Raw genomic sequence first — 26,986 nt, 5'->3', positions numbered from 1 at the left:
CCTGGTTGTGGTTTGATCAGATAACATGTGGCCTCTCAACAACTGCCATTTCATTCTGACATCTCGTATGCAACATAACAACGACTCTATAAGAAGCTGTGAAGAAGATTTCTGGGACCTTTAAACGTTTTACTGAATTTAAAACAAAATATTTATTTGTATTAACATTACTGCAGGATGCACACTGAACCTGACTCAATTTAAATTTCTAAACTATTAATTACAAAACAACAAGCAGCTAAGAACTGAAAGAAGTAAAATATATAGCCTAATATACAGTATGTGAAATTAATGATATAGGCAAGGTGCGGCAGGTTTATCTATAGAGCACATGTCTTACACAGAGGGAAATATCACAACAAAATAAAAATGAAATGAATCCCAAATAAAGTCACACACTCAAAACTCTTTTTTTTTTTTTACAACATGTGATGTCAAATTCAGGCAGAGCTCTTGTGGTTTTAAAGCTCTGCCACCTCTTCTTGACACACCCCTGTGGGTATTGATGCCAAGCCTCTGCAGCACTTCCTTGTTACGCGCTGCTCATCAGCTCATTTCATTGTTGACAACTCACGCGTTCATCATCTGCAAGGTGTTTTGTTTTGTTGTTTTCTTGCCTCACCAGCCTGATTTTTTTTTTTTTTTTTTTTAAATCTCTTGTCAGGTAAGAGAAATATGAAATCTATATTACACATTTAAACTGATGGTAATTTGCTGTCTTATAATTAGCCAGAATATTTACAAGAACACCCTTTTAATGTATGATAGTTCAAAGGCAAAGAGGCGACATAAGAGTGGGATTGTACTTTTTAATGTGTTTCTAGGCTCAGTTATTGCCTGAGTAAAGTTAATATGATGGCTGTAATGCTCACAGCACCCATTATTAAATTTTCTCCCTCTTGTCTCACACTGTCCTGAATAACCTGTTGAACGAGTTAAGCTGTACGTGAGGTTTTGCTTCAAGTGGAGCAGCAGGGAAGAAAAATGTTTACAAAATGTCGTCAGGTTTATTGAACTGTGTTCCTGTATCTTCTTTTTTATTACTTGTTTGTTACATAAGCTATGAAAGAGGTCAGTCATTGCATCAGTGACAACAGTTGAATTTTGCATCGGTGCAGACTTGTGCCTCTTCTGTCCCATCATAACCAATCATATCTGTGTTTTAGCTTTGACTGATGCTTCCACTAAATTAAAGAACACACATTACGGGATGTTGACTTTAATTTTGTATTTCTCTCCAAAGAGATCATGACTCTGTCTAGCAACTAACTCAGATCATCCCCTGTTAGCTAATGGCACCTGCTGTTAGCAAGTAGTGCTGCAGGCTACATGTACTGTACTAACCAACCTTCAAAGAACATTTTCAGGCGGGCTAACGTTCGACAGCTCCAAAATGTTTCCTATTATTGACCTAAGGTGGTGCCATCACCAAATTGTTACAGATCTTGTCACTTAAAAGGGAACTTATTTTTCCTTTGGTCTCAGAGAGTCCAAAGATATTAATAAACATGAAAATCTGTCCCCCAAATCATAAAAGCTAGAGTGCATAAACTCGTATCTGTGATGTAATCACATCTTCAGTTTCCAATCTGAGAACACTACAATACAATAAAGCTCATTTGGGTATAAAAAAGAAAACAAACATTCTGTGGCAGCTCCTGACATTATACCCTGTGACATCACAAGTTTGAGATTTAGCTCTCTGGTTTCTGGCTTTGAGAGAGAGTAGCTCATGTTCACAAATCTTGATTGAACTTTCTTGGCCATGGAAATTACATTTGTGGATTCTTAATTAAGGTGGTGTTCCCCTTTAATATCATCAATATATTGCTGCAGGGATGATGTTTATTTGTAGGTTGAAGCAGAAGTTAGCGTCGCCCTGGTTCCCTCGTCAAAAGCCTGTGTGACTTTGTGATCGGATTTTGGATTACTGCAGAAAATAAGCTGTTTGCAAACAAAAGTTTATGATACTTGCACATTTTGTTGAGTGACCACTTTTATGATTTTTGAAACATAAATGCAATCGCCAGACTTTAAACACTAACTAAGCCACAAACAAACTACATCATGGTCACGTGACTTGGGAACTGCCCATTGGTCCGACAGCCCATTGGTCCGACAGCCCATTGTTCCGACCATATTAAACCCACTGTTCCGAAGTCCCATTGTTCCGAAATCATCATGATACCCTGTGGTTAAGGTCTGGTTAGGTTTAGGCACAAAAACCACTTGGTTAGGGTCAGGAAAAGATCATGGTGTGGGTTAAAATGAAAAAGAAAGTGGCAAACACATAAGCTGTGAGCCTGCTCCGCCTCAAGTCTTTCCCAGCTGACCCAGAGCTGGTCGCGGCGCACCATCAAGGCAGAAATACACCCACTGGGAGCTGTTCAACACTGCTGACCGTCGGACTAATGGGATGTCGGACCAATGGGCTGTCGGACCAATGACATGGACCTATATGACTTGACGTCGCCAACATAGCGAGGCTGTAAAGCCGTGGTCAGCGTTACGATGTTCTCATTAAACCACTTGTTAGCAAGACATCTAAAGGTCTCAAAATTCACGAGTGGGGTGTTTAATGATGTTTTATATGTTGCACAACAAAAAGTGAAAGACTCTTAAGCTTGTGTGAAACCACAGGTTTTTGGGCATCTAACCATAAAGCCATTCAAAAAACCCATTGACTCTGACACGAGGGAACCAGGAGTGCAAAAAAGCGGACTTATTTACGAGTTAAAGGACTCTTTCCTGCACCACTTTATGAGCTAAGTTAGCATTTGCCTTATTTAGCCAGCAATATCTTTGTTGAGACGCCCTAAGTTACATTAATTTGGAGATAAAAGTGTAAACATTAGTAAGAAATAATCCTCATGAAGATGTAAAGAAACAGACAAGAACCTACGGTTTTGATAAGTGATGGGCGATATTACAGTCTTTCTAGCTTAACTGCTGTCCTGACTTATGTGTGTGCTAGCTAATAATATAGGCTAGATGATTAGCACTAATATAAATCACGGGGGCAAATTTTTAGACATCTTAGCATATGGACAAATCCTGTATTTACAAACTCTTAAGTCACGCCTGTGGATGTATTAAGAGACTTGGATCCAGCATTGAAGGCAGGGCCCCGTCCATTCCTTTAAAAGTTGCTCAGTGTTGCATGAAGCCAAAAACACTCCATTTCCAACTACTCAGATCTCTTGCATGCACTAGAATTTGCAGCTGCCAAAAACAGGGTGGACGGTGTAGCACTCTGCTAACTTTAATAGAGATGAAATGATTCAATCTTGCGGCTCGTCTAGACTTTGAAAATGCTATTTGACTTGATGGATCAAATCCTGAATGTTTGCAAAGGTTGTGACACTCAAAAAATGTAGACACTGATTGACAGATGTCTCTCCCCAAATGTAAGTCTATGGGGAAAAGTATTTTTGGGCCCAATGGCATCACATGATGGACCCGTTGGGTGTAATTCCATTTTTGGCCACTATGTAAAATTGGCTTGCTGTTCCTGTAGGACTGGTCCAGTTTCAATGGAGGGGTCAAGCTAGGGCCAGTCCTTTTGATACAGGAGCACACGTACAAGGGTCACATATCTAAGTCTGAACAATAATTGCAGACTTAGATATTTGACCCTACTCGTAGGTGTGCCCCCCGGGAGAAAATGTTGTTTAAAGGCATCAGTCTGGTGAATTCTGAGAGCCATTTTATGATGGCAGATTTCAACATCTTTGTGCTTTTTATGTGTGAAAAATGTTCTATTTTTACTGAAACACTAGTGGTATGTTATGGTGAAGGATTAGTGGTTAAACATTTCAGTAATCAAAATAAAAATGACTGATGTACTGATCTGCCTCTGGAGGGCTATTTTATTGTTTCAAATCATGTGCAGACAAAACATTCTTTTAAAACTCTCTCACTCACAAACACAGTTACAGATACGCAAAACAATACAAAACACGCAATACAAAAAGGAAACAAAAGGTAAGACACAAATCAATTACACACAAACAGACACAAATTACTGCTTCCCTCCTTCCCTCACGATTTGCAAGTACAGCACCCTGAATCAGAGCATTTAATTTTACACGACTCGAAAAGAAGATTTCAAAAGCCCTCTGGTAGTTGAATGCCTCTGGGACAGGCCCATTTATGGCAACCCACTGGATCCATGGTGTGCGCGATCTGGCCGAGGCGCAGGTGCTGGAGCTAATAGCGGCCATTCGAGTCAATGTAAGCTGTTCCACCAGCCGCGGCCTAGAAGCGGCTCAGCGCTCTGCTCCGCTAAAAACATGGACCAGGTCTATTTCTGACGGACGCCACGTGACGGCACGTCAATTTGCACAGACCAGATGAGTCAAACAGGAAGTCAGGCTCAGAAAAGACGAGAGTATCCGGCCAATTTTCACAATAAAACACCCATGAAAACTCCAGATCGTATTTCACATGGCTACATCAACATGGTGTGACATGTAACTACCATGAGCCAAATGAGACAGAAAAATTTTCCAGAGTTAGTTCAATGGTGCTGTGTGGTGTCGTGCAGGTTCAGAGTTGTCTTAAATACAGCCACACAATTCTCTACTGATGTTGTCGGTTGGTGCGCCGCTTTAGGTGGTCCAACCAGCAACCTGTTGAGACAATTTAGTTCCGCGTTCCACGTTGCCTCTCTGGTTATATTGCAGTCTGATCAGTGATAACGGGTGAGACTTTGGTCTGACCCTGCTCAGTTTGGCAGTGTATCATAATGTTACCTTGGACCAAAGTTGGACTCAAGACAGAACCATAGTCTGTTTGGAGACCAGAAACACAGCACATATTTGGATAAAAGAAACATCATTCAACATCATGTAATGTGTGTTTTCTTATTAAGTGGAAGTATTTTTCAGTCAAAGGTCAAACAACACAGATATGATGAGTTTTTATGGGACTCGCCATTCCCACACCAGTTTGGCACCAAAGCAAAATTTAAGAGCTGCCACTGATGTAATAACAATGACTTGGTTTATTAGTTTACACATTTACACCCATAGAGACGCTATTTTTGTTCAAATTACATTTAAATACCGTGAGACACGAATATGTCCACAGTACAGTAAAATCATCGAACACGGCAGTTAATATGCTGCTTTAATTAGTTTATTGAATAACATTTTTATCAGTTTTATCGTTATTTTTAATATCACTTTATCAGAGTCACACAGATGTCTCTGGAATATTATTTATTGTATAGACAATATAAATTTCTCTTGAAGCTCTCTAAATGCCCACAGCTGTAACTCAATGCTCTATGAAAAACCAAGTTGCCAGCCTGGCTGTAGATCAGAAAATATTTTGAGTTTTGTGTTGGTTTACTTTCCTTTGTGTCATCCTCTGTTATTGCCCTGCATGAGGACACCTGTGAATAACAGGTGTGACTGCTGAGATGAGACAGTGTGGGAAATTACACCACTAAATGTCAGATGTGTCTCTAACATAGATAACAGAGGGCATAAACAGCAGCCAATCTCTTCCCCTGGCATATTCACACACATGTATGACGTGTCTCACCTGTGTGCCTTATCACATTTTGTATCCACAGATCGACTCTGATCTTCCTCCAAGAGCATCACGCTGCTGAGATGCTTTCAAAATTGGGAAACATCAGAATAGTTATAGCCATACTGTGCATCGCTGCCGTTGGGCTGTTGTCTAGATATTCATGGAATTTATCTACATTTTCCCTCGGCCTGCTGAACTTAAGTGTTTGTGCCTGTAGCAAATGTTTACCAGAGGGTGATCCGTGGTTTAGGGAGCTCATCAAGTCATCTCCTCAGCCCTTGTTGTCAAAAACATATTCGACCCCAGAGGACGATTTCGACTGGTGGAAGGTAAATGTCAACTTTTCTTTACGTATACACAGCAAAAATGTTCTGCTTCTGTTTCTCGGTTAATCGTTTCAGACACATTTTTGCACATTCCCTTTCTAAAAGAGGAAGAATCAGGGCTTTAACCAGAAGAGGAACCTGTTTGGTGTCAGTGGTGTTCTCTGTCAGCCAAAACAAAACAACGTTTGACACAGGGGGACATTAAAAAGCAGTAAAAATCAATTTCAGCATTAAGGCCGCAACTGATTGTTATTGCCATTGTTGATTGTCATTATTTTCTCAATTAATTGATTAGTTGATTAGAGTTTTGACTTGTTTTGATGAAATCACTTAAACCCATTCATTCCTTATCAAATTAGTTTATTGCTGAGTGAAACTTGACTTCGCCCTTTGGGCCATCTGTTGGCTGTATGTATGCCAACATAAGGGACGCATGGAAGTATGAGGGCAGTGACGTTTACAGTGTTTGAAATGGATGTATCTCTTTTCGTATGTAAATGGAGAATAAAGTAGCCTTGACGTAACCCTCATGTCAATGGACTATCAACTGACAGAAAAAAAAAGATTAGTAGTACTTTAGGAAGGTTACGATAATTTGCATATTACGTAAAACCAAAATATATACTTTTCCTTAACACAAATTGCAACTTTTATTCCAAGTACAATTCACATTAGTATTTAGAAGCTTATTTACCATGATTTGATTCTAGAATCCTTTAAGGTGCTGACACACCAAACCGACATCAAAGAACTAGCGGCAACAAAAGCCGACTGTTGCGTCGTCTATGTCGCCTCACGTCGCCCTGTGTCAGCTGCATTTGAACACACTACACGGACTACATCCGACGGCCAAGTGGCACGTACGTTCTGCGCCTGCATGAGAGAGAACGGAGAGAGAGAGTGGTACATCCTGTCAGACGAGGGGTTTCCTATCTGTGCAGCCGAGCACCGCAGCACCTCCACGGACTATTACATCCAGACGGTCCCGGTGTTTCCTCCGCAGGCTCCACTTCACTCAGCTGCCCGATAAACCCGCTGCTTCTTCCCACTTTAACCTGAATAACAAACCAGGGCTCGGTGCTCCGGTTGGATCCAAACGGAGAGCCGGGGCTAGCTCAGAGACTAGCGGAGGCTAACTGGCTGTGCTTCCCTCCGGTCATGCTGCGGCTAACGCTCCGCTAGCTGCTCCCAGCTAGCTCCGGTTTGTTATTCAGGTTAAAGTGGGAAGAAGCAGCAGATCTGTGGGGCAGCTGAGTGAAGTGGAGCCTGAGGAGGAAGCACCGGTTAGCTCCGGTTTCACTACAGGCAGATTCACTCGCTACAGGGGCGAGGAAATAAAACCTGAACAGCCAATCAGAGTGATCTCTCTCACTGACAAGCTCCGCCACCGATTCAACATGCTCAATCAGCCAAAAAGCCGCCAACGCCAAAGTGCCAACAGTGCAGGACACACTGCAAAAACTAGGGCGACAGTAGATACGAAAGTAGTAAAAGACTTTGGTGTTCGTATGACATCCTGTCAAAATAAAGGTTGAATAAATGTAATTAAAATTTAGATTTTTCCATCTCTACATAATGTTAAAGGAATGGTGTCCAGCAAAGGTAAAACCTTTTTGGAGTAAATTTCCAGAGTGTTGGACGTCTACAGCAGCAGATGGCGTAGCATAGGAGGAAATCTGTGTCTGTGCTTCTACCAACCCCGAGATAGTTTGCAGTGCTTAAAACCCATGGCAAATATCAATTCATTAATCAGTTCCATGTTTTCAAACTGCATTGGTAGAAATGAGTTCTTCTGACTGAGGCCCTGTAGGACCTTAATACACTGATACTTTTTTAAAACCACTACTGCAAACAGAAACAGTTAACAATGATATGAAGTCATCAGGAACAAATCGATTGACAAAGTCCTAAAACCTGAACCTGTGAGATGAGCATTTCAAAATCATCACTGTTAAAAAAAAAAGCCAACTATTGTACTTCCTGTGAGTGCTTCACAATGAAAGCAACCTATGTTTTACCTTTTCAGTGCTTTCAATATGAAGCTGCAGCAGAACCACTAGAGGGGTTGATTAAAGAATGAAAATACATTGAATTTCTTCCAGTAAAGAAATGTAAATTATGAATAGTGTCAAAAATAGATTTAACTGGACAACTGGCATGTGATTAAATTGTAAACTGATGCTGGAATAACTTTCTTTTTCTGTTATGTGTGTCAGCACTTACAGGGGGAAATGCACAACTTCACTTTCTATAAAACAACAGTGGACAACCTGTTTCAGATCTTCCCACCTGTTCCAGATGTTGTAGAATTCAGCTCTGACCGCTGCAGGACTTGTGCTGTGGTGGGGAACTCTGGTAATTTGAAGAAATCACACTATGGACCTCTCATAGATATGCATGATATCGTAATAAGGTAAATCATAACTGACATCTTTAAGAAATTTGAACAATGATGTTGACACAAAGAAAAATTCTGAACTTTTTATCTTTGGAGTTTAACAAAAATTGTGTAATGTCATTATGGGGTGCTGTTTGTAAAGTGTCTCATGCTGAAAATAACATCAACATTTTGCCACATTTAGCTTCAAACAATGTTTAAAAAAGTATTGTGATTTTTTTAACGTCACCTTTTACCACATTTACAGCAATATTTGTTAACTTAGAAATATATTAAATAGTTAAATCTAAATATTAAATGTGGCACCTAAATGTTAAATGTTAAATCTAAATATTAAATCTAAATCTAAATGCTAAATATAAATATAAATATAAATGTTAAATCTAAATATTAAATCTAAATCTAAATCTAAATGCTAAATATAAATATAAATCTAAATGTTAAATCTAAATGTTTTGGGTGAAACTAAATATTTAGCTAATATGCAAATTCACACTGCCGGTCACCGGAAGTACCAAAATAAAAGCTCGAGATGGTCAGACTGTTTATAGAATCAAATAACGAATTAAAACCAACTTATCGGGGGAAATGGACACTTGAACATACATTAGCGTGATAATAACTACCTAAAATAACAAGAAACGTGTTAGAGAAATTTTATTTGATGTGTACTTTGAGCTGTTAGTGTCCCTTCTGAGGGAATCACCTTGTTGTTTACAAATACTTCCGGGTAGAAAACCAGCGGAGTTTAGCAACATATATATATGCACATCTCACGTTTTTCACGTCACTGTATCACTGTTTAGACTAATCTGGTGTTTGTAAAGCCTATAAACACTATGACTGAACAAACATTACTATCACGGTCTGAAATTAATAACATGGTTATCGTAGATTAGCGGGGCTAACTGTTAGCTGTTAGCCCCGTTAGCAGTGTCTGTAATGACTCACTAACTCTAAACGGTCCGCTAAGAAAATATTTTTTCCAGCAGATGTCTTAGTTACAACATGATTGAGCTAACTGGAGTAGTTTAATGTCGTATCCGACAATGGGAGACATTTAACAGATGACGTCCTGATAGCTTTGCTGCTGCTGCGGCCACTGATGCTTTCTAGACATCGTAATTTCCCAAAACTGAATAAATACCACACATCGCAACACAAAACTGCTTTGCTAGCTCAATCATGTTGTAACTAAGACATCCGCTGGAAAAAAATATTTTTTTCACGGACCGTTTAAGAGTTAATGAGTCATTACAGACACTGCTAACGGGACTAAGAGCTAACGGTTGTTAGCTTAGTTTAGGTTGTTAATCCCTCCGAAGGGACACTAACAACTCAAAGTACACGTCAAATAAAATTTCTCCAAACACATTTCTTGTTATTTTAGGTAGTTATTATCACGCTAATGTATGTTCAAGTGTCCATTTCCCCCGATAAGTTGGTTTTAATTCGTTATTTGATTCTATAAACAGTCTGACCATCTCGAGCTTTTATTTTGGTACTTCCGGTGACCGGCAGTGTGAATTTGCATATTAGCTAAATATTTAGTTTCAAACAAAAACATTTAGATTTAACATTTAACATTTAGATTTAGATTTAATATTTAGATTTAACATTTATATTTATATTTATATTCATATTTAGCATTTAGATTTAACATTTAGATTTAGATTTAGATTTAATATTTAGATTTAACATTTAGATTTAGATTTAGATTTAATATTTAGATTTAACATTTAACATTTAGGTGCCACATTTAATATTTAGATTTAACTATTTAATATATTTCTAAGTTAACAAATATTGCTGTAAATGTGGTAAAAGGTGACGTTAAAAAAATCACAATACTTTTTTAAACATTGTTTGAAGCTAAATGTGGCAAAATATTGATGTTATTTTCAGCGTGAGACACTTTACAAACGGCACCCCATATGTCATTCGCCATACGGTGGGTGATGAAAAATGTTTTGAATCAGGATTTCCATGTAATGTGAACACCAATCACCACATCATTGTTCTTTAACTTCATGATATTAAATACATGTATTCCCTTGTATCTTTCAGAATGAACCATGGCCGCACTAAAGGCTACGAAACGGATGTTGGCACCAAAACAACTCATCATGTGATGTACCCAGAGAGTGCTATTAGTTTGGACAACACTACTCATCTTGTGATGTTTCCATTCAAGATAAAGGATCTACTGTGGCTCCTCAAGAAATTCGATTCAGGGTGGGTGTGCACAATGAGCAGCTACACCTTTAATCAGATCTTTGATTGACTGAAAAAAATGCATTGAATGTATTTGATGACTAGGAGACATCTATGAGGAAGTGATGTAGTTAACTTGGGGAAACGTTAAAAAAAGAAAGCTCAGCTGTTTGTCTGTCCTCAGACTCACTAACAGAGAGCAAATTCCAAAGAGCTACGAGAGAGAGATCATTGATGTGAGGCAGTTACAACGAACTCTGGACGTCCCAGCTCTTGAATTACCCTGTTGTGCTATCATATCAAGAAGATTTACATGATATCACCTTACCTCACATAAATATGGTGAAAGTTGTAGTACACAGTTGCTTCCTCATAGAGACAGAGCGACATTAGCATTAATGTGCTCCTCCCTAACTGACCTGAGATGCCCTAACGACCTGCAGCCTCAGCTCATATTGTAACAGTAGCTTGACTGTCATTTGAGAGAACATGTTAGTAATTCGGGACACAGCCAGACACACACTTGAAACACATAGCTTCATAGTTTAAACCATCAGGGAATACGTGGATTATGATACAATGGGCCCCTGGGCTTGGACGCATAAAAGGCTCCTCTCAGCACGGCTTGTATAGCATGCTGTTATGTCTCCCCACAGAGTTAAAGGGCACATATTACGCACAGCACTCAGCCCATCTAAAGGGGACAGAAACACTCACTTAAAATGTGTCATGATGTTTTTTTCTTGCATCTTCAAAGTCAACACATTCTCACTCCGGCCTCGTCACATATCGACGTTTGGTTGTTCTGCCTGTTACATGCATTGACTGTTTTCAAAATACAGTCTCTCTTTACTTTGACAACAAACGCACGTGGTTAGGTTTAGGAAAAAAGAACAGGATTTGGCTTTAGAATCTTGTGGGACACAAACACAGCTCTCTTGGGTGAAAGTCATTGTTTGTTAGACCCATCCACCACCCATCCCAGTTGGACTTTCGCTGCCTGAACTTTTGTCCCCCTTTCCCCTGACGCCACCAGGTGCTTTTTAACTATAACAGCAACCAGCTGTGTGTCATGCCGATGTAAAGGATGCCCTTTTCATTAGTTTCTGATGCAGCAAGTCACTGCGCAAGCACTGGATTTTGACGACTTTGGAGTGAGACCGGGCTCTCAAAGTTAATTTTTTGGTTTTAATGGTTCGACTATTCCTTCGGTTTTTCTTTTTTTTTTAAGGTATTTTTAAGAAGGGGCTGTATTATCAACATGTATGACTAAGCCCTCTGACAAGACATGCAAAGTTAATAAAAGTCATTTAATGCAGAGGCTCTGGCCCAGGGACCTCCTGAGTCCTTGGGCTCCTGGGCCTGGTAGGACCGTTCAACCTTGTCTCACTCCGAAGTTGCCAAAAAACAGCACCTGGTCAGTGACTTCCGGCATCAGACACAGAGTAAAAAAGCCATCCTTTCACGTCGGCATGATAAACCTGGTCACCTTTATTATTAACAGCGCCAGGCGGCATAGGGGAAAACATGGTGGGACAACATGAAAGTTAAGGCAGTAAAAGTACGAGTGAGGCGGGTGGGAGGGGCGGTAAATGGGTCTAACAACCACCGACTTTCACCTAGGAGGCAGGTGTTCACCTCCGGTTAAGACTGTAAAACCAAACCCTGTTCTTTTTTCCTAAACCCAACAATGGGCATGTGTTGGCTAAACATGACCATGTGCATTTGTTCTTAAGGTGCAGACACACCAAACCGACATCAAAGAACCAGCGGCGATGAAAGTCAATTGTTGCGTCGTCTATATCGCCTCACGTCGCCTTGTGTCAGTTGCATTTGAACACACTACACGGACTACATCCGACGGCCAAGTGGCACGTACGTTCTGCGCCTGCGTGAGAGAGTGGAGTGAGAGAGTGGTACATCCTGTCAGCCGAGGGGTTTCCTATCTGTGCAGCCGAGCACCGCAGCACCTCCACGGACTATTACATCCAGACGGTCCCGGTGTTTCCTCCACTTCACTCAGCTGCCCGATAAACCCGCTGCTTCTTCCCACTTTAACCTGAATCACAAACCAGGGCTCGGTGCTCCGGTTGGATCCAAACGGAGAGCCGGTGCTAGCTCAGAGACTAGCGGAGGCTAACTGGCTCTGCTTCCCTCTGGTCATGTTGTGGCTAACGCTCCGCTAGCCGCTCCCAGCTAGCTACAATTTGTTATTCAGGTTAAAGTGTGAAGAAGCAGCGGGTCTGTGGGGCAGCTGAGTGAAGTGGAGCCTGAGGAGGAAGCACCGGTTAGCCCCGGTTTCACTACAGGCAGATTCACTCGCTACAGGGGCGAGGAAATAAAACCTGAACAGCCAATCAGAGTGATCTCTCTCACCGACAAGCTCCGCCGCCGATTCAACATGTTCAATTGGCCGAAAAGCTGCCGACGCCATAGTGCCGACGGTGCGGGACACACTGCAAAAACTAGGGCGACAGATGCTCACCGACGGCCCGACTTTGGTCGACGGCTGACAGTCGGCTTGGTGTGTCAGGGCCTTTAAAGAAAAAACCCCCCACCAATTTAAGGTGTTGTACTGACATAGTGCTTTTATTTTGAAAGAGACTGTATGCAAACTGTACATTTCCTGTGAAAACAGAAGTGTATTTTGAAAACAGACAGTGCATGTAATAGGCTGAAGTTGACACGGCGTTCCAGAACGTCAACAACCAACACACCAAGGGTACCTTGCATGTCTTATGTCCATGACCACATGTGGATATGTGACGAGGTCGGAGTGAGAATGTGTTGGCCTCTTCAGTAATTCCTCCATGCATGTAGGAACTAGATAACAATGAACACAGACTTTACTGACACATGAGATGAGTAGACATGTACAAAGGCAGCTTGATCTCATTATTATAAGTTTTGCAATGACCTGATTGAACTGAACATGTGTGTTGCATAATTTTTACCAAACAATACTTGTTAAGCAGTTCATTTTCTACCCAATGTAATGTTGCCTTCAACAGGGGAAAAAATGCTGGGAACAGGATAGCTAACAAGGATTTGGTGAGTGTTTTAAATGCCTTTGCGTGACACCGACATATTTAATACATAATCCATTAATACATCGTGTTGGACAGTGCACTGAGTGCAGAGAGGACCGGTTTATGAATGTCAGTATAAAGGTCGAATCTGATTTACAACAGGTGATGATCCTCAATCCAGCTTTCATGAGATATGTTCATGAAACTTGGCTGTTGAAGAAGGGCAGGTATCCATCCACTGGCTTTATGACTGTGGCTCTCAGCCTGCAGATTTGTGATGAGGTGAGTTCAAAGTACACAAGATACCCATAATGTCATGCTGTTTCACTGACTGACAGCTGGTGGCAGCAGTGCACCGAGAAACAATGATGCACCAGCAATGGGAAGGGAGAAGAAGACTGCTAGATTAATGCAAGTTTTAAAATGTTCAAAAAATCATCAAATTAATACAAATATATCATGAGAAATGTGTTTGTGTTGATCACAGTAGCAATAATTTGTAGCTGAGCTTAGATAGTTTAGATGTTGGTGCAGGAATGGGACCTAAAATCCAGACATGAGTTTGATTTCAGCACTCCTCCCACTCGTACCTGTTGCTTTTGTTCAGCCACCCTACTGTGATCTTTTCAATCAGCATTTCCACCATGCGTGACTGAAAATGTACCCCTGCAGCGTGACCAGAATGCAGCACTTTTGTTGGCAGGTGCCTAATGAAGGGAGGTGATCTTTACATAAGACTGACTTTATCTTCAGCATAATGCCTAACTGTCAGAGCACTGACGGTTCTTTCAGGAAGTGTCGCAAGCATCATAGCAACACTACTGACAATGACACACGGATTGACGAACAAAATCAGTGTTCGTTTTATTCGTATTATTTATTTGCACAGTATTAAAACAATTGGTTTTAAAAACAACAACAACAAAAAACAGACTGTGCAGGTGTTTGTTTTGGGTCAGGTGATAATGAGTGTGAGAGAACATGTTAGATGTTTGTGTGAGCGCTGAAAACAAGTGTGAGCTTATGTTTTAGTTGTGGTGTAGACTGGGACAATCTTACTATGTAATGACGAAAACTCTGTGTGTGTGTCTGTTCCATGTTTCTCTCCTCACTGACTTGGTCAATCCATGTGAAATTTGGCACAGTGGTAGAGGGTCATGGGAGGATGCCAATGAAGCAATATTACATCAATTGGCCAAAGGGGGGCGCTATAGCAACCGATTGAAATGTCAAACTTTGAATGGGCATATCTCATGCCCCGTATGTCGTAGAGACATGAAACTTTGCACAGAGATGCCTCTCCTCATCAATCAATCAATCAATCAATTTTATTTATAAAGCCCAATATCACAAATCACAATTTGCCTCACAGGGCTTTACAGCATACGACATCCCTCTGTCCTTAAGACCCTCACAGCGGATAAGGAAAAACTCCCCAAAAAAACCCCTTTAACGGGGAAAAAACGGTAGAAACCTCAGGAAGAGCAACTGAGGAGGGATCCCTCTTCCAGGACGGACAGACGTGCAATAGATGTCGTACAGAACAGATCAACATGATAAATTAACAGTAATCCATATGACACAATGAGACAGAGACAGAGAGAGAGAGAGAGAGAGAGAGAGAGAGAGAGAGAGCGAGAGAGAGATATGCAGGTAATGACAGTATCTTACAACAACATTAATGGAAGTAATAATATTATAGTTATAGTTCTGGTTACTGCGGTACAATATGTTGAAAGTATGTATTAATACCTGGCAGTATACATGTGTGACAATAATCATATGTGTATAATAACAGAAGAAGTATGACTAATGACTAATGATGGCAGCAGCAGCAGGAGGCATCTGGCGGGACCACGGCAGCAGCACAACCACACACGTCACGCTGTCCAGGCACCGCTGTGATATGAGTTAATCTGAGAGACAGTGGAGCACAAAGGCTCCGGAGAAGAAGCCGAGTTAGTGACATCCAGAATGGCCGGGTTAGCTAGATGCAGTAATAGGATACGAGAGAGAGAGAGAGAGAGAGAAGGGGCCCGGTGTATTATAGAGGGGTCCTCCGGCAGACTAGGCCTAAGTCAGCCTAACTAAGGGCTGGTACAGGACAAGCCTGAGCCAGCCCTAACTATAAGCTTTATCAAAGAGGAAAGTCTTAAGTCTAGTCTTAAATGTGGAGACGGTGTCTGCCTCCCGGACCGTAGCAGGAAGATGATTCCACAGGAGAGGAGCCTGATAGCTAAAGGCTCTGGCTCCTGATCTACTTTGGAGACTTTAGGGACCACGAGTAACCCTGCGTTCTCAGAGCGCAGTGTTCTGGTGGGATAATATGGCACTATGAGCTCTCTAAGATATGGAGCTTGACCATTTAGAGCTTTATAAGTTAACAGTAGGATTTTAAATTCAATTCTGGATTTTACAGGGAGCCAGTGCAGAGAAGCTAAAACAGGAGAGATATGATCGCGTTTCTTAGTTCCTGTTAGTACACGTGCTGCTGCATTCTGAATTAGCTGGAGAGTTTTTAAGGACTTACTAGAGCTACCTGATAATAGAGAGTTACAATAATCCAGCCTTGAGGTAACAAAAGCGTGGACCAATTTTTCTGCATCTTTTTGGGTCAGGATAGGCCTAATTTTCGCAATATTACGCAGATGAAAAAATGCAGTCCGTGAGGTTTGCTTTAAATGAGAATTAAAAGACAAATCTTGATCAAATGTTACTCCGAGGTTTCTTACGGTAGTGGCAGGGGCCAGAGCAATGCCATCTAGAGAAACTATGTCATCAGATAAAGAGTCTCTGAGTTGTTTGGGGCCAAGAACAATAACTTCAGTTTTGTCTGAATTTAACATCAGGAAATTGGTGCTCATCCAAGTTTTTATGTCTTTAAGGCAATTATGGAGTTTAGTTAATTGATTGCTTTCTTCTGGCTTCATTGATAAATACAACTGAGTATCATCCGCATAACAATGGAAATTTATAGAGTGATTTCTAATGATGTTACCTAACGGAAGCATATATAGAGTAAACAGGATTGGTCCGAGCACAGAACCTTGCGGAACTCCAAAACAAACTTTAGTACGTAGGGATGGTTCATTGCGAACGTCAACAAATTGAAAACGATCAGATAAATAAGATTTAAACCAGCTTAGTGCTGAACCTTTTAAGCCAATTAAGTGATCCAGTCTCTGCAGCAGAATTTGATGGTCAATTGTGTCAAACGCCGCACTAAGATCTAATAAAACAAGTACAGAGACGAGTCCTTTGTCTGAAGCAATCAGAAGGTCATTTGTAATTTTAACTAGAGCTGTCTCAGTGCTATGATGCACTCTAAATCCTGACTGAAATTCCTCAAATAAATTATTATCCTGGAGAAAATCACACAGCTGGTCTGCGACTACTTTCTCAAGGATCTTTGACATAAAGGGAAGATTAGATATTGGTCTATAGTTGGCTAACACCTCTGGATCCAGGGTGGGCTTTTTAGTAGAGGTTTAATTACAGCTACCTTAAAAGACTGTGGTACATAGCCTGTTAATAAGGATATATTGATCATATCTAATATATGAGTGTTAACTATAGGTAAGACCTCCTTAAGTAGCCTAGTTGGGATGGGGTCTAAGAGACACGTTGATGATTTGGATGAAGAAATCACTGCAGTCAATTCTTGAAGAGAAATTGGGGAGAAGCAATCTAAATATATATTAGATTTTACAGCTGTGTTTGAGGTTAGATAGGTACTATCTGAGGGCAGGAGGTCATGAATTTTGCCTCTAATAGTTAGAATTTTGTCATTAAAAAAGCTCATAAAATCATTACTGCTAAGGGCTAAGGGAATACAAGGCTCAATAGAGCTCTGACTCTCAGTCAGCCTGGCTACAGTGCTGAAAAGAAACCTGGGGTTGTTCTTATTGTCTTCTATTAGAGCTGAGTAATAGTTTGCTCTGGCATTGCGGAGGCCCCTCTTATAAGTTTTGAGACTGTCTGTCCAGATTAAACGAGATTCTTCCAGTTTGGTTAATCGCCAATTCCTTTCAAATTTTCGCGATATTTGTTTTAACTTACGGGTTTGAGAGTTATACCAAGGAGCGAACTTTCTTTGCTTTTTAACTTCTTTTTAAGAGGAGCTACAGAGTCGGCGTTGTTAAATGGCGAGCCTACGGTGCTATCAACAAAATGATCAATTCGGGAGAGGTTAAAGTCGGCACGAAACCTCTGTTACTGAAGGTATTGGTATTGAATTTAAAACGGAATCTTTTCCTTAAGTTTTGCGACAGCACTATCTGATAAACATCTAGTATAGTAACTGTTGCTGAGTGGCGTGTAATCGAGTAAAAAGAAATCAGAAGTAATCAGATAATGATCCGATAGCGGGATTCTGTGGAAAGACTTTTAGGTTATCAATTTCAATTCCATACGTCAGAACTAGATCAAGGGTATGGTTAAAACAATGAGTAGGTTCATGTACACCCTGACTGAAGCCAATGGAGTCTCATACTGAGATCCACGCGGTAGCCAGGGAGTCATTATCAACGTCGACATGAATGTTAAAATCGCCTACAATAATAACTTTATCTGTTTTAAGAACTAAACTGGATAAAAACTCTGAGAATTCAGATACAAATTCAGAATACGGGCCAGGAGCACGGTACACTATAACAAATAAAAGTGGCTGCGAGGTTTTCCAGGTCGGATGTAAAAGACTAAGAACGAGGCTTTCAAATGAATTATAATCTAGTTTAGGTTTAGGACTGATTAACAGACTAGAGTTAAAAATGGCTGCAACTCCCCCTCCTCGGCCGCTGCCTCGAGGAATGTGGGTATTATTATGACTGGGAGGAGTGGACTCATTTAGACTAACATATTCATCTGGACACAGCCAGGTTTCAGTGAGACTGAGTAAATCAATATGATTATCTGATGTTAATTCGTTTACTAACACTGCTTTAGACGATAGAGACCTGATATTTAACAGTCCGCATTTAATTCTCCTGTTTTGTCTTTCTGTCACAGAAGAGGTTTTAATTTTTATGAGGTTGTTATGCACAACTCCTCTTTGTTTAATTTTAGATTTAGATAATTTAGGCGGTCGGGGGACAGACACCGTTTGTATAAAACTATTAAAACTATGGCTGGGTAACTGAACTAGAAGCTCAGAGAGGCGTTTAGGACTGCGACTCTGAGTCCTGATCTCAACTCTGGGTTGTCAGGGATTTAAATTACTAATAAAGTTTGCCAGGTTCCTAGAAATGAGAGCAGCTCCATCCAAAGTGGGATGAATGCCGTCTCTCCTAATAAGACCAGGTTTTCCCCAGAAAGTTTGCCAATTATTAACAACATGAGGAACACATTTGCCTCAAGAACCCATAACTTCCGCTTATATAGATTTTCCGCCATTTTGAATTTTTTGAAAAACACTTCAAATGGATCTCTTCCTAGGAAGTTTGAGCGATCTGCATGAAACTGGGTGAACATAATCTAGGGAGCAATATCTAAAGTTCCCTCTTGGCAAAAGTTGGAAAACTTACTAAAACTGAGCTTCTATAAGGCAATGAATATTGCGGAGGGCGTGGCTCATCACATAAAGGTGTATAACATCTCAAGGGTTTCACCCATCACCACGCAACTTTGTAGGCATATGACCACACATAATCTGAGGGGACCCCTCCATTATTGAGCCCATCAAACAAAGTGGGGCCGCTAGAGAGCTCATTTCTTATCTAGGCCTAACCGCCATATGGATTTTTACTAAACTTGGTAGATATGTAGAACAGGACGCCTCAAGGTGACTGGAGAAATTTAACTCTAATTGGCAACTGGGTGGCGCTATAACAACAGAAAAAACCCAGACTCCAAATCAGAGAATCCTGGACACACCAGGACATCTGGTCACTATAGTCCAAACTGAACAGAATGGAAAGCATGTGAATATGATGATATGCCACGTTACTAATTTCTGTTTCCTGTCTTTATGCTAAACTAAGCTAAGCTAAGCTAACTGTCTCCTGGTTCCAGCTTCATTTACCATACTGACATGAGAGCAATATCGATCTTCTTATCTTAACTCTCAGCAAGAAAGAGAACAAGGATAGATTTTCCAAAATGCCAAAGTATTCATTTAAGGTTTAGGACAACAAATTGTTCAAAAGGCTAATTACTAACAGTGGAGTGCATGAATGAAAATTAAACTGAAAATTCATTAATTATTTATTTAAAAAAGCAAATTTAAAAAGTTTACTGTCAACAGTACTTTAAGTTGAATCCTGCTGAGCTTGATGGTATCATTTTTGTTTTCCCAGGTCAGCGTTTTTGGGTTTGGAGCAGACAGTGAAGGAAACTGGAGCCATTACTTTGAAATCCTCACAAACAAAAGGCTGAGAACTGGACCTCACGCAGGAGCGCATGAATATGAAGTTATTCAGGAACTATACCAGAAGAAGAAAATCCATTTTTTTAAAGGATCCTAAAATCCATTTTTGTTTCTGTCTTTGTCAACTGCACTAACACGAACAGAACTGAGCACTGGAAAAAGTCATTTGCAGTTGATTTGGCCTTTCATTAGTCATATTTATTAAACATCTAAATGTGTTTACATTCAAGTCATTTTGTGAACTTCAGTTTTGGTTTCATAGAATCAAATCCTATTGTTCAATCTGTTTTTCGTCCACCATTTCACATACTCCACTGTCTAACATATGGAAAGTAGCCAAACCATCCATCATGTCTATAAATAGGTGCAATATCTGAGCCCTATATTAACACTCTGGTAAAAACACAAAGCAATAAAACATATCATCATTTATCAGTATGGCTTCCTAGTGGCTCTTCTCACACTTATTTCCTTAGTTTGGCTCAATCGTAGAGTTGTAGCCACTTATTCTTCACAAGGTCATGCAGGTGCTGGAGCCGACCCCAGCTGACAAAACGCAGGGACTTGAGTCAACTATTAACCTACGCTGCATGTCTTTGCACCGTGGGAGGAAGCCAGAGAACTCAGGGAAAACCCACGCTGACACAGAGAGAACATGCAAACTCCAAAAGAGCCCCAGCCGGCCTCTGGATCTGAACCCAGAACCCTCTTGCTTTGAGTTTTAACCCCAGAAGCCAGGCAGTATAGTTATTACTGTAATGATATCCTCAGTTGATCGTGGTGTAACATACACACTCAGACATGCTGCCTGCTCCCCTTTATATATAGTATTGCACTGTTGGTCATGAGTTTGTGTTTGTTTGTTTTTCCTCCCACATGTTTATGTTGCATTTGCCTTTTTGTCTTTATGATGCATTAAATGAACAAAAAGACTTGTCATGCACAGCAGGTGTGACTGATATTACTGATAATGGCTGTGTTCCATTTGGGTGGTTCAGTATGATGACTGTTATCATGTCCAGTGACATAGTGGAAACACAGCTATTGAGTTACTGCCATTAGACCCATATGTGCCTTTATTTTGTTCCAGTATCAAGTTTGCAGGAAGATTGCTGTGAAATTAAAATCCAGGTTAAAATCAAGGTTTGCCCTGACTGTCTAAGCAAATAAGGCATTTGTTTGCCAGACCCTAACTGATAACACACTAATGGGACCAGTTTTGCCACTTTAGCAAAGTGTTTGCGCACACTGCTTCCTCATAGGACGCCGACATGCTTTATTTAGAGAGTAAATATGTGACATTACTGGCTTCATTAAGTTGGTAAAATGATGCCTTTTGTTATTTGGCCTTATGTGACTTTAAATGTTCCTGACAGCTTTATTCAGTTAGAATGGGCTGAAAAACAGCATTACTAAATTAGTGATTAGCCATGGTGAACAGATGAGTTTTGAGGGTGGATTTGAAAATGTCCAGTGAAGGGGCATTGCAGGTTACAGGGGGGAGAGAGTTCCAGAGGGTGAGGGCAATGACGCTGAAGGCCTGGTCACCAAATGCTCAGAGGCGTGAGTGAGGGATGGAGAGTAGGCCGGAGTCAGAGGAGCGCAGAAATCTGGACGGAGTGTAGGGGTGGAGGAGGTCCATTATGCACTGTGGGGCGAGGGCATGGAGGGACTCGTAGGTGAGGAGGAGGATTTTGTAGATAATGCAGGACCTGACCAGGAGCCAGTGGAGATGGATGAGGGTGGGGATGATGTGCTGCCAGGGCTTGGTGCAGGTGAGGACCCTGGCAGCGGAGTTTTGTACATATAGGAGCCTGTTGAACCCTGAACAGGACACCACTGCGGTAGTTCAGGCGGGAAGTGATGAAGGAGTGGATGAGTGTTTCTGCAACTGAGTCAGTGAGTGATGGCCGGAGTCTGGAGATGTTTTTCAGGTGGTGGAAAGCAGAAATTTGATGTGGGTCTGAAAATCAGACCCCTATCATGTTTTTCCCAATAATGCACAGATATTTAGGCATTATTTTATCTCCAGTGGCTCAAAATATAGTGCATATATAGCTGCTGTCAATGGGAAAAAATTGCCCCAAGGGAGTTTGTTCAAGTGGCAACTTTCAGGCTGAAAAATGAAGCCAAAGCAGAAGTGCCAAAAACTGCAGTTCCTCTAATGGCCACTTGAGGCTGACTCCAAGAGCGAGTCAATCGTTAGAGACCCACATGCCCTAGCCTGAGTGTCAGACTGAAGCTCCCAGAACCTTCAGTCTGACATTGCCTCCATTGAAGGCGATTTACAAGGGGGGGAATTTGATTTTTCCCTAACCAATCAGTAGAGATCAACAACTCACCCAGAATCTGACATCATTAGTATCCATGCCACGGGGGTGCCGAAAACAAGCGAGCATTGCCCGTTTAAAATGTCTCCATCGTCTTGCACGCCCAGCTGCATCGCCGTTAAATCCAGTTTAGCAGCTTCCTTAATTTGGTCCTCCATTAACGCGAGTAGTGGCGAAATACCTCGATAGCATCGTTAATGTGGTCTGTATGATCTGTAACGGTCACCACTGTTGCTATCCTCACCAGTTACCCACCGGCGTACAGCTTGACATCAGTGTGGCGCTGATTGGCTAATTGCTAGACCCGCCCCCACCCCGGCGTTCATTGGTTCTTCCATCGTTTGGACGAGATAAATCACAAATTCATTGCAGTATGCCAGACCAGAGATGCAAGCCTACTCAGTTGAGTGGGCGGGGTCTATGGTCTGGAACCAGGCTACACATGCCCTGCTTTACAGCAGAAATAATCATGTTTACAGCCTGGTACCAAAAACAATTTTGGTCTCTGTAGTTAATCTCCTCCCTTATGTCAACTGTACAGAGGGGACATTTTACTCAACCACTTACATTTTATTAAAGCGTAAAGTTGCTCATATTTAAGGGCGGGGCCTGCATGGTTTCACTACACCCTGTGAGTAAGATCCACCCCATGTTCAGCCATAACTCCACCCTCTCCTTCAAATGTGATCACTTCTGGCTCCAAAAAACCGAGATGGCGATGGCTGAAATGTCGAACCCAAGTCTATGAGCATGTCCTCAGATGCGCCTCCAGGTTTGGGCTGAGCCCCGAATGTTTCCAACATCTGGCTCTGTCCCCGACCACTGCTGGTGGCTCACAGTCTGTTACGCTGGCACTGGAGTGCTTGAACTGGAATCCAACAAGCAGTCACTTTTTCAAGTTGTTATCTGAGCCTCCACCAGAGCTCTGACAGCCTGTAGCATCCAGGATGTTGACAAAGTTTCTACCCTCTACCACAGAAATGGCGGGTCATCTTCATCACCAGGATATCCGTGTTGGCGGGCTGGTTGCTGTCAGCTTGGTGTGTTTGACTTTCATCATGTTTGGCACGGACATGTCTCAACATGGTGTTATTGCAGAGAGACGTATTGCACGCAGAGCAAACACTGAGCCTTCAAATAACTGGCATCCTAAAACTCAACCTGTATCATCACATCAAAGTCATACATCAGAGGTTTATGTATCCTACTGTCATGTTTAAAGACATATATACATACTTAACAAACACACATATATCTACACATACATGTCAAGTGCTACAATGATTCACAACCCATTTTTTCTCTCTGAGTAAAGAGACAATCCCTGATGAAGAAACATATTTTATGGATATTTCATATCAAATGAACACATCAGTGCTCAATAATACATATTGATCATCTTCCAAACCTCAAACATTGAGAGCAGATGAAGATAAAATGATCACTTGTTCAGATAACCAATCTGCCCCCTGCTGCCAAAAGGATGTAACAACTGATCAATGTCCTCCTCACAGGCACAAATCATCTACAGATATTATTGTCAGTCATTCGCTATCTAATATATTTAAATATGATACAAATGAGAGGTGATATTGAGAGGTTATATTTTCAGACAACATAAAAAAATACATAACAGATTTGATTTTACAATTCACCACCTATTTATATTTTCTGATGCAACAAAAACCAAAACTATCTGCAGAGTTTTTGATCGTAGTTCTCCACAATAAAGGGATTACAGACAGTAGCTGCACACAGCAATGCTTTGTACATATGTCCTCATAAGTCTCCCACGACATCCAATATATCGTTCACAAAATAAATATGATTATCTAAAGGTAGAGACCAGCGTACAGATTTATTATCTGTACAAGTATGTTCATTTAGCCATCAGCAGCTGTAGCTGGGCCTCCACTCAAACCTTAGGTGGGACAGAATTAAATGAATTTATAAACAACAGAGAAAGATTTGGGAACAAAATGTCAAAATGAAATAATAATTCACGAAAATAACGGAAACAACAGAAATAGCTCGGATGAAAACCAGTTATGGTTTTTATTCTATCTTTGTATCCATGAAACTTTCAGACCATGACCAAGAGCCTGAAGACATTTCAAACATAAACCACTTCCTGTGTATTTTATAAATAACTGCGCTTAATTAATTTTATTTAACCTTTATTTAACCAGGAAGTCCCACTGAGACTGAAAATCTCTTTGACAACAGAGACCTGGCCGAGGTAGCAGCCAGTCAGAACACATTAAAATGCAACAGCTACAACATAAAATACAGAAATCCACAATAAAACAACAACTATTCAAACATGGTGGCCTCTCAAGAAAAACAAGCACATGTCTCTGTCACCACATTCTTTATGATGCTCTTAAATTCATCCACGGATATAAGGGTTTCTAATATTAGATGTTTTTAAGAGATTAATCTGCTTCCTGTTTTATTTTGTAGATCCTCTCCTCCTCCTGTGTCGAGTCTAGTTTTACTTACCTGCCTGTTTTCTGTCACACCTGTCTCGTTAGTCCCTCCCTGTTCCCAGAGTCTTCCCTTCACACCTGTTGTGTGTTAGTCTTGTCTGCTCCACCCTTGTCGTAAGCCAGTCTCCATTTCTCTCCTTTGCCCATGTCTTCCTCCTCCAGCTGTGTCTCGTTCTTGTGATTAGTTTTCTGTGTATATATACCTGTGTGTTTCCCTTTGACAGTTTTTCTGTTTTCCTGCTGTGTTGATGCTGTGTTCCTCCTGGGGCCTGTATCACGAAGCGAGATCAACTTTTCCTGGGAGAGGTTAGAAGCCACTAAAAGCTTATCAAAGAAATTCCCCTGTCAAAACATCAATGAAATCACATAATAGACAAGAAAAAAAAAACGGGTCAGGAAAGAAGAAATAGAGGAGGAGAGAGGGAAAAATCAAGACAACACAAGGTAGCAAATAAAATGATGTGTAGGTTAAATGACTCATCACTGGTTCAAGTAGCTACAGTACCTGTACCTGTACATCTGACACTGGTCACACCCTTGAATCCCATGAAATCAATGCTGTGCAGATGAATTGCGTGTATTACAATTATCGTCTAACATCATTGCATCTGATAAATTGGTCTTCTTTGTCATAACGTTATATATGTTACAATGAAGCTTAAAGCTGACGCCACAATTAAATCATATCAACACCAAACTGATAGTCTGAATAAAATCATCCTGATATTGAGCTGTGTTAGAAATTAACAGCTGCACAAAAATATACCTAGTGTCCCTCTTTAAAAAACAAAAAGGAAAATCCCTCAAACTCCATGAAGTGTAGACATGATAGGCTACTTTCCACATTTCCAGCAGCAAAGCTGTCAGTTAGGCCCATTATCTTTAACAGGGATCATTTCCTCCAACAAAACAAAATGTTGGCACTAATTAATGGTGCTATTAAGTGTCCGCAAATGATCAGTTTCTTTCTTATGAAGGGGTGGGATGAAAGTTCCACTTCTTTCCACTCCTTTTTGAACCATCTTTTCATTGTCTGTTGTTGTTGCTTTCTTTTCTTTTTTAATATTCAAAATAAACTTTCAAATCAAAATCAATCAAATGAATTAAACTTCCCGTCATGACTGGGCTGCATTTCTGTCAGCGGAGTCATTTTTTTCCGAACAGCTGATTGGCCAGTGGGTGGTGCTTTTTATAGGATCAGATTCAACCCTGAACTTACCCTGCTCTGGAGCAGGATAGCCGTTCAGAGTAAGTTACCATGGTGATCTACCCCGATAAGAACTGAACCGGCTTCGTGAGACCGAAAACCCAGGGTTAACCCTGAAGTTACCTCGCTAAGACATTAATCCTGCTTCGTGATACAGGCCCCAGGGTTCATCCCTGTGTTTGTTTTTTTGTTTTGCTTTCGTTCTGACTTTTCATTGCCTCCCTGCACTGGATGTGTTCGATCAGCTGCATTACAGCTTGCTTTTTGTTAAAGACTCAAGCTGTCTGTTGGACTGCATGGTCCTCCTCTCAACTGCTATGTGACACCTGATAAAAAGGCAAAAAAAACAACTGATTCTTAAATCTGTGTCTCCAAAGTGAGGATATCTGCCTTACATGGAAGGAAACATCTGCATAAAAGAGAGCTTTTGATACTGTGGCTGAAAGAGCAGTCTCTCTGAAATCAGGTACAAATATCAAACCAGGGAAATTATCCCTGTAATGATACTCAATTATTTTAACAGAGGCCTGATTTTATCACTTTAAAAAACATCTGCAGCTGTTTATCCCACAGGATCTTTTGCTTGGCCATCTGCATCATGTTTCAGTAATAAAGAAATCAACCCCTCTTCTGGGAAATTAGATTGATGACCAACTTCAAAAGAGAAAAAAGATAAATGCAGACTAATAAATCCTCCTTAATTTCAAGAAGGATGTTTTTTACAGACTTTCACAGTTATTTCATCTAATCCAGGAGACTTGTCATTTTGAAAAGAACATATGGCATCGTGCTGTGAGGCAAGGTGTGGGTTGTTGCTGCGTAGGTGCTGCCGTCTATTTTGCTCTATCAAGTTTTGAAACTACTCTTTTATAACGTGTCGTCTATGATTGTTTAGTTGGTAATCGATCCCAATCAGACTCTTAACTGTGTATCAGTTGTCTGGTTGAGGATCTTACTCAAGCTGTAGATCCTGTACATAGTCAGTACGTTTACATGGACAGTTTAATTTTAATTTAAACGGTCATTAAAAGTTAAATCCGATTAAAGGGTGTGGTTTATTCTGTTTGTCATTCCAAATGAAAGAATAT

At 40.8% G+C, this 26,986-nt stretch overlaps 2 protein-coding genes across 2 annotated transcripts in view; one reads left to right on the top strand and one right to left on the bottom strand.

The window, feature by feature from the left end:
• fam135b (family with sequence similarity 135 member B) overlaps positions 1 to 26,986 on the bottom strand; it is a 675,785-nt gene that overhangs the window by 93,359 nt on the left and 555,440 nt on the right. The gene's annotated exons all lie outside the window — the stretch shown is intronic.
• On the top strand, positions 573 to 20,310 carry LOC125904601 (CMP-N-acetylneuraminate-beta-galactosamide-alpha-2,3-sialyltransferase 1-like). Its single transcript, XM_049602124.1, has 7 exons — positions 573 to 664; positions 5,582 to 5,870; positions 8,084 to 8,280; positions 10,333 to 10,500; positions 13,491 to 13,530; positions 13,671 to 13,790; positions 19,802 to 20,310. Exons 2-7 carry the CDS (start codon positions 5,622 to 5,624, stop codon positions 19,967 to 19,969), a joined length of 942 nt encoding a protein of 313 aa, XP_049458081.1. The 5' UTR covers positions 573 to 664; positions 5,582 to 5,621; the 3' UTR covers positions 19,970 to 20,310.

The sequence above is a fragment of the Epinephelus fuscoguttatus genome, linkage group LG17, assembly GCF_011397635.1.
Source record: "Epinephelus fuscoguttatus linkage group LG17, E.fuscoguttatus.final_Chr_v1".
Taxonomy (NCBI): Eukaryota; Metazoa; Chordata; class Actinopteri; order Perciformes; family Serranidae; genus Epinephelus; species Epinephelus fuscoguttatus.
This window is presented reverse-complemented; position numbering and strand designations above follow the sequence as displayed.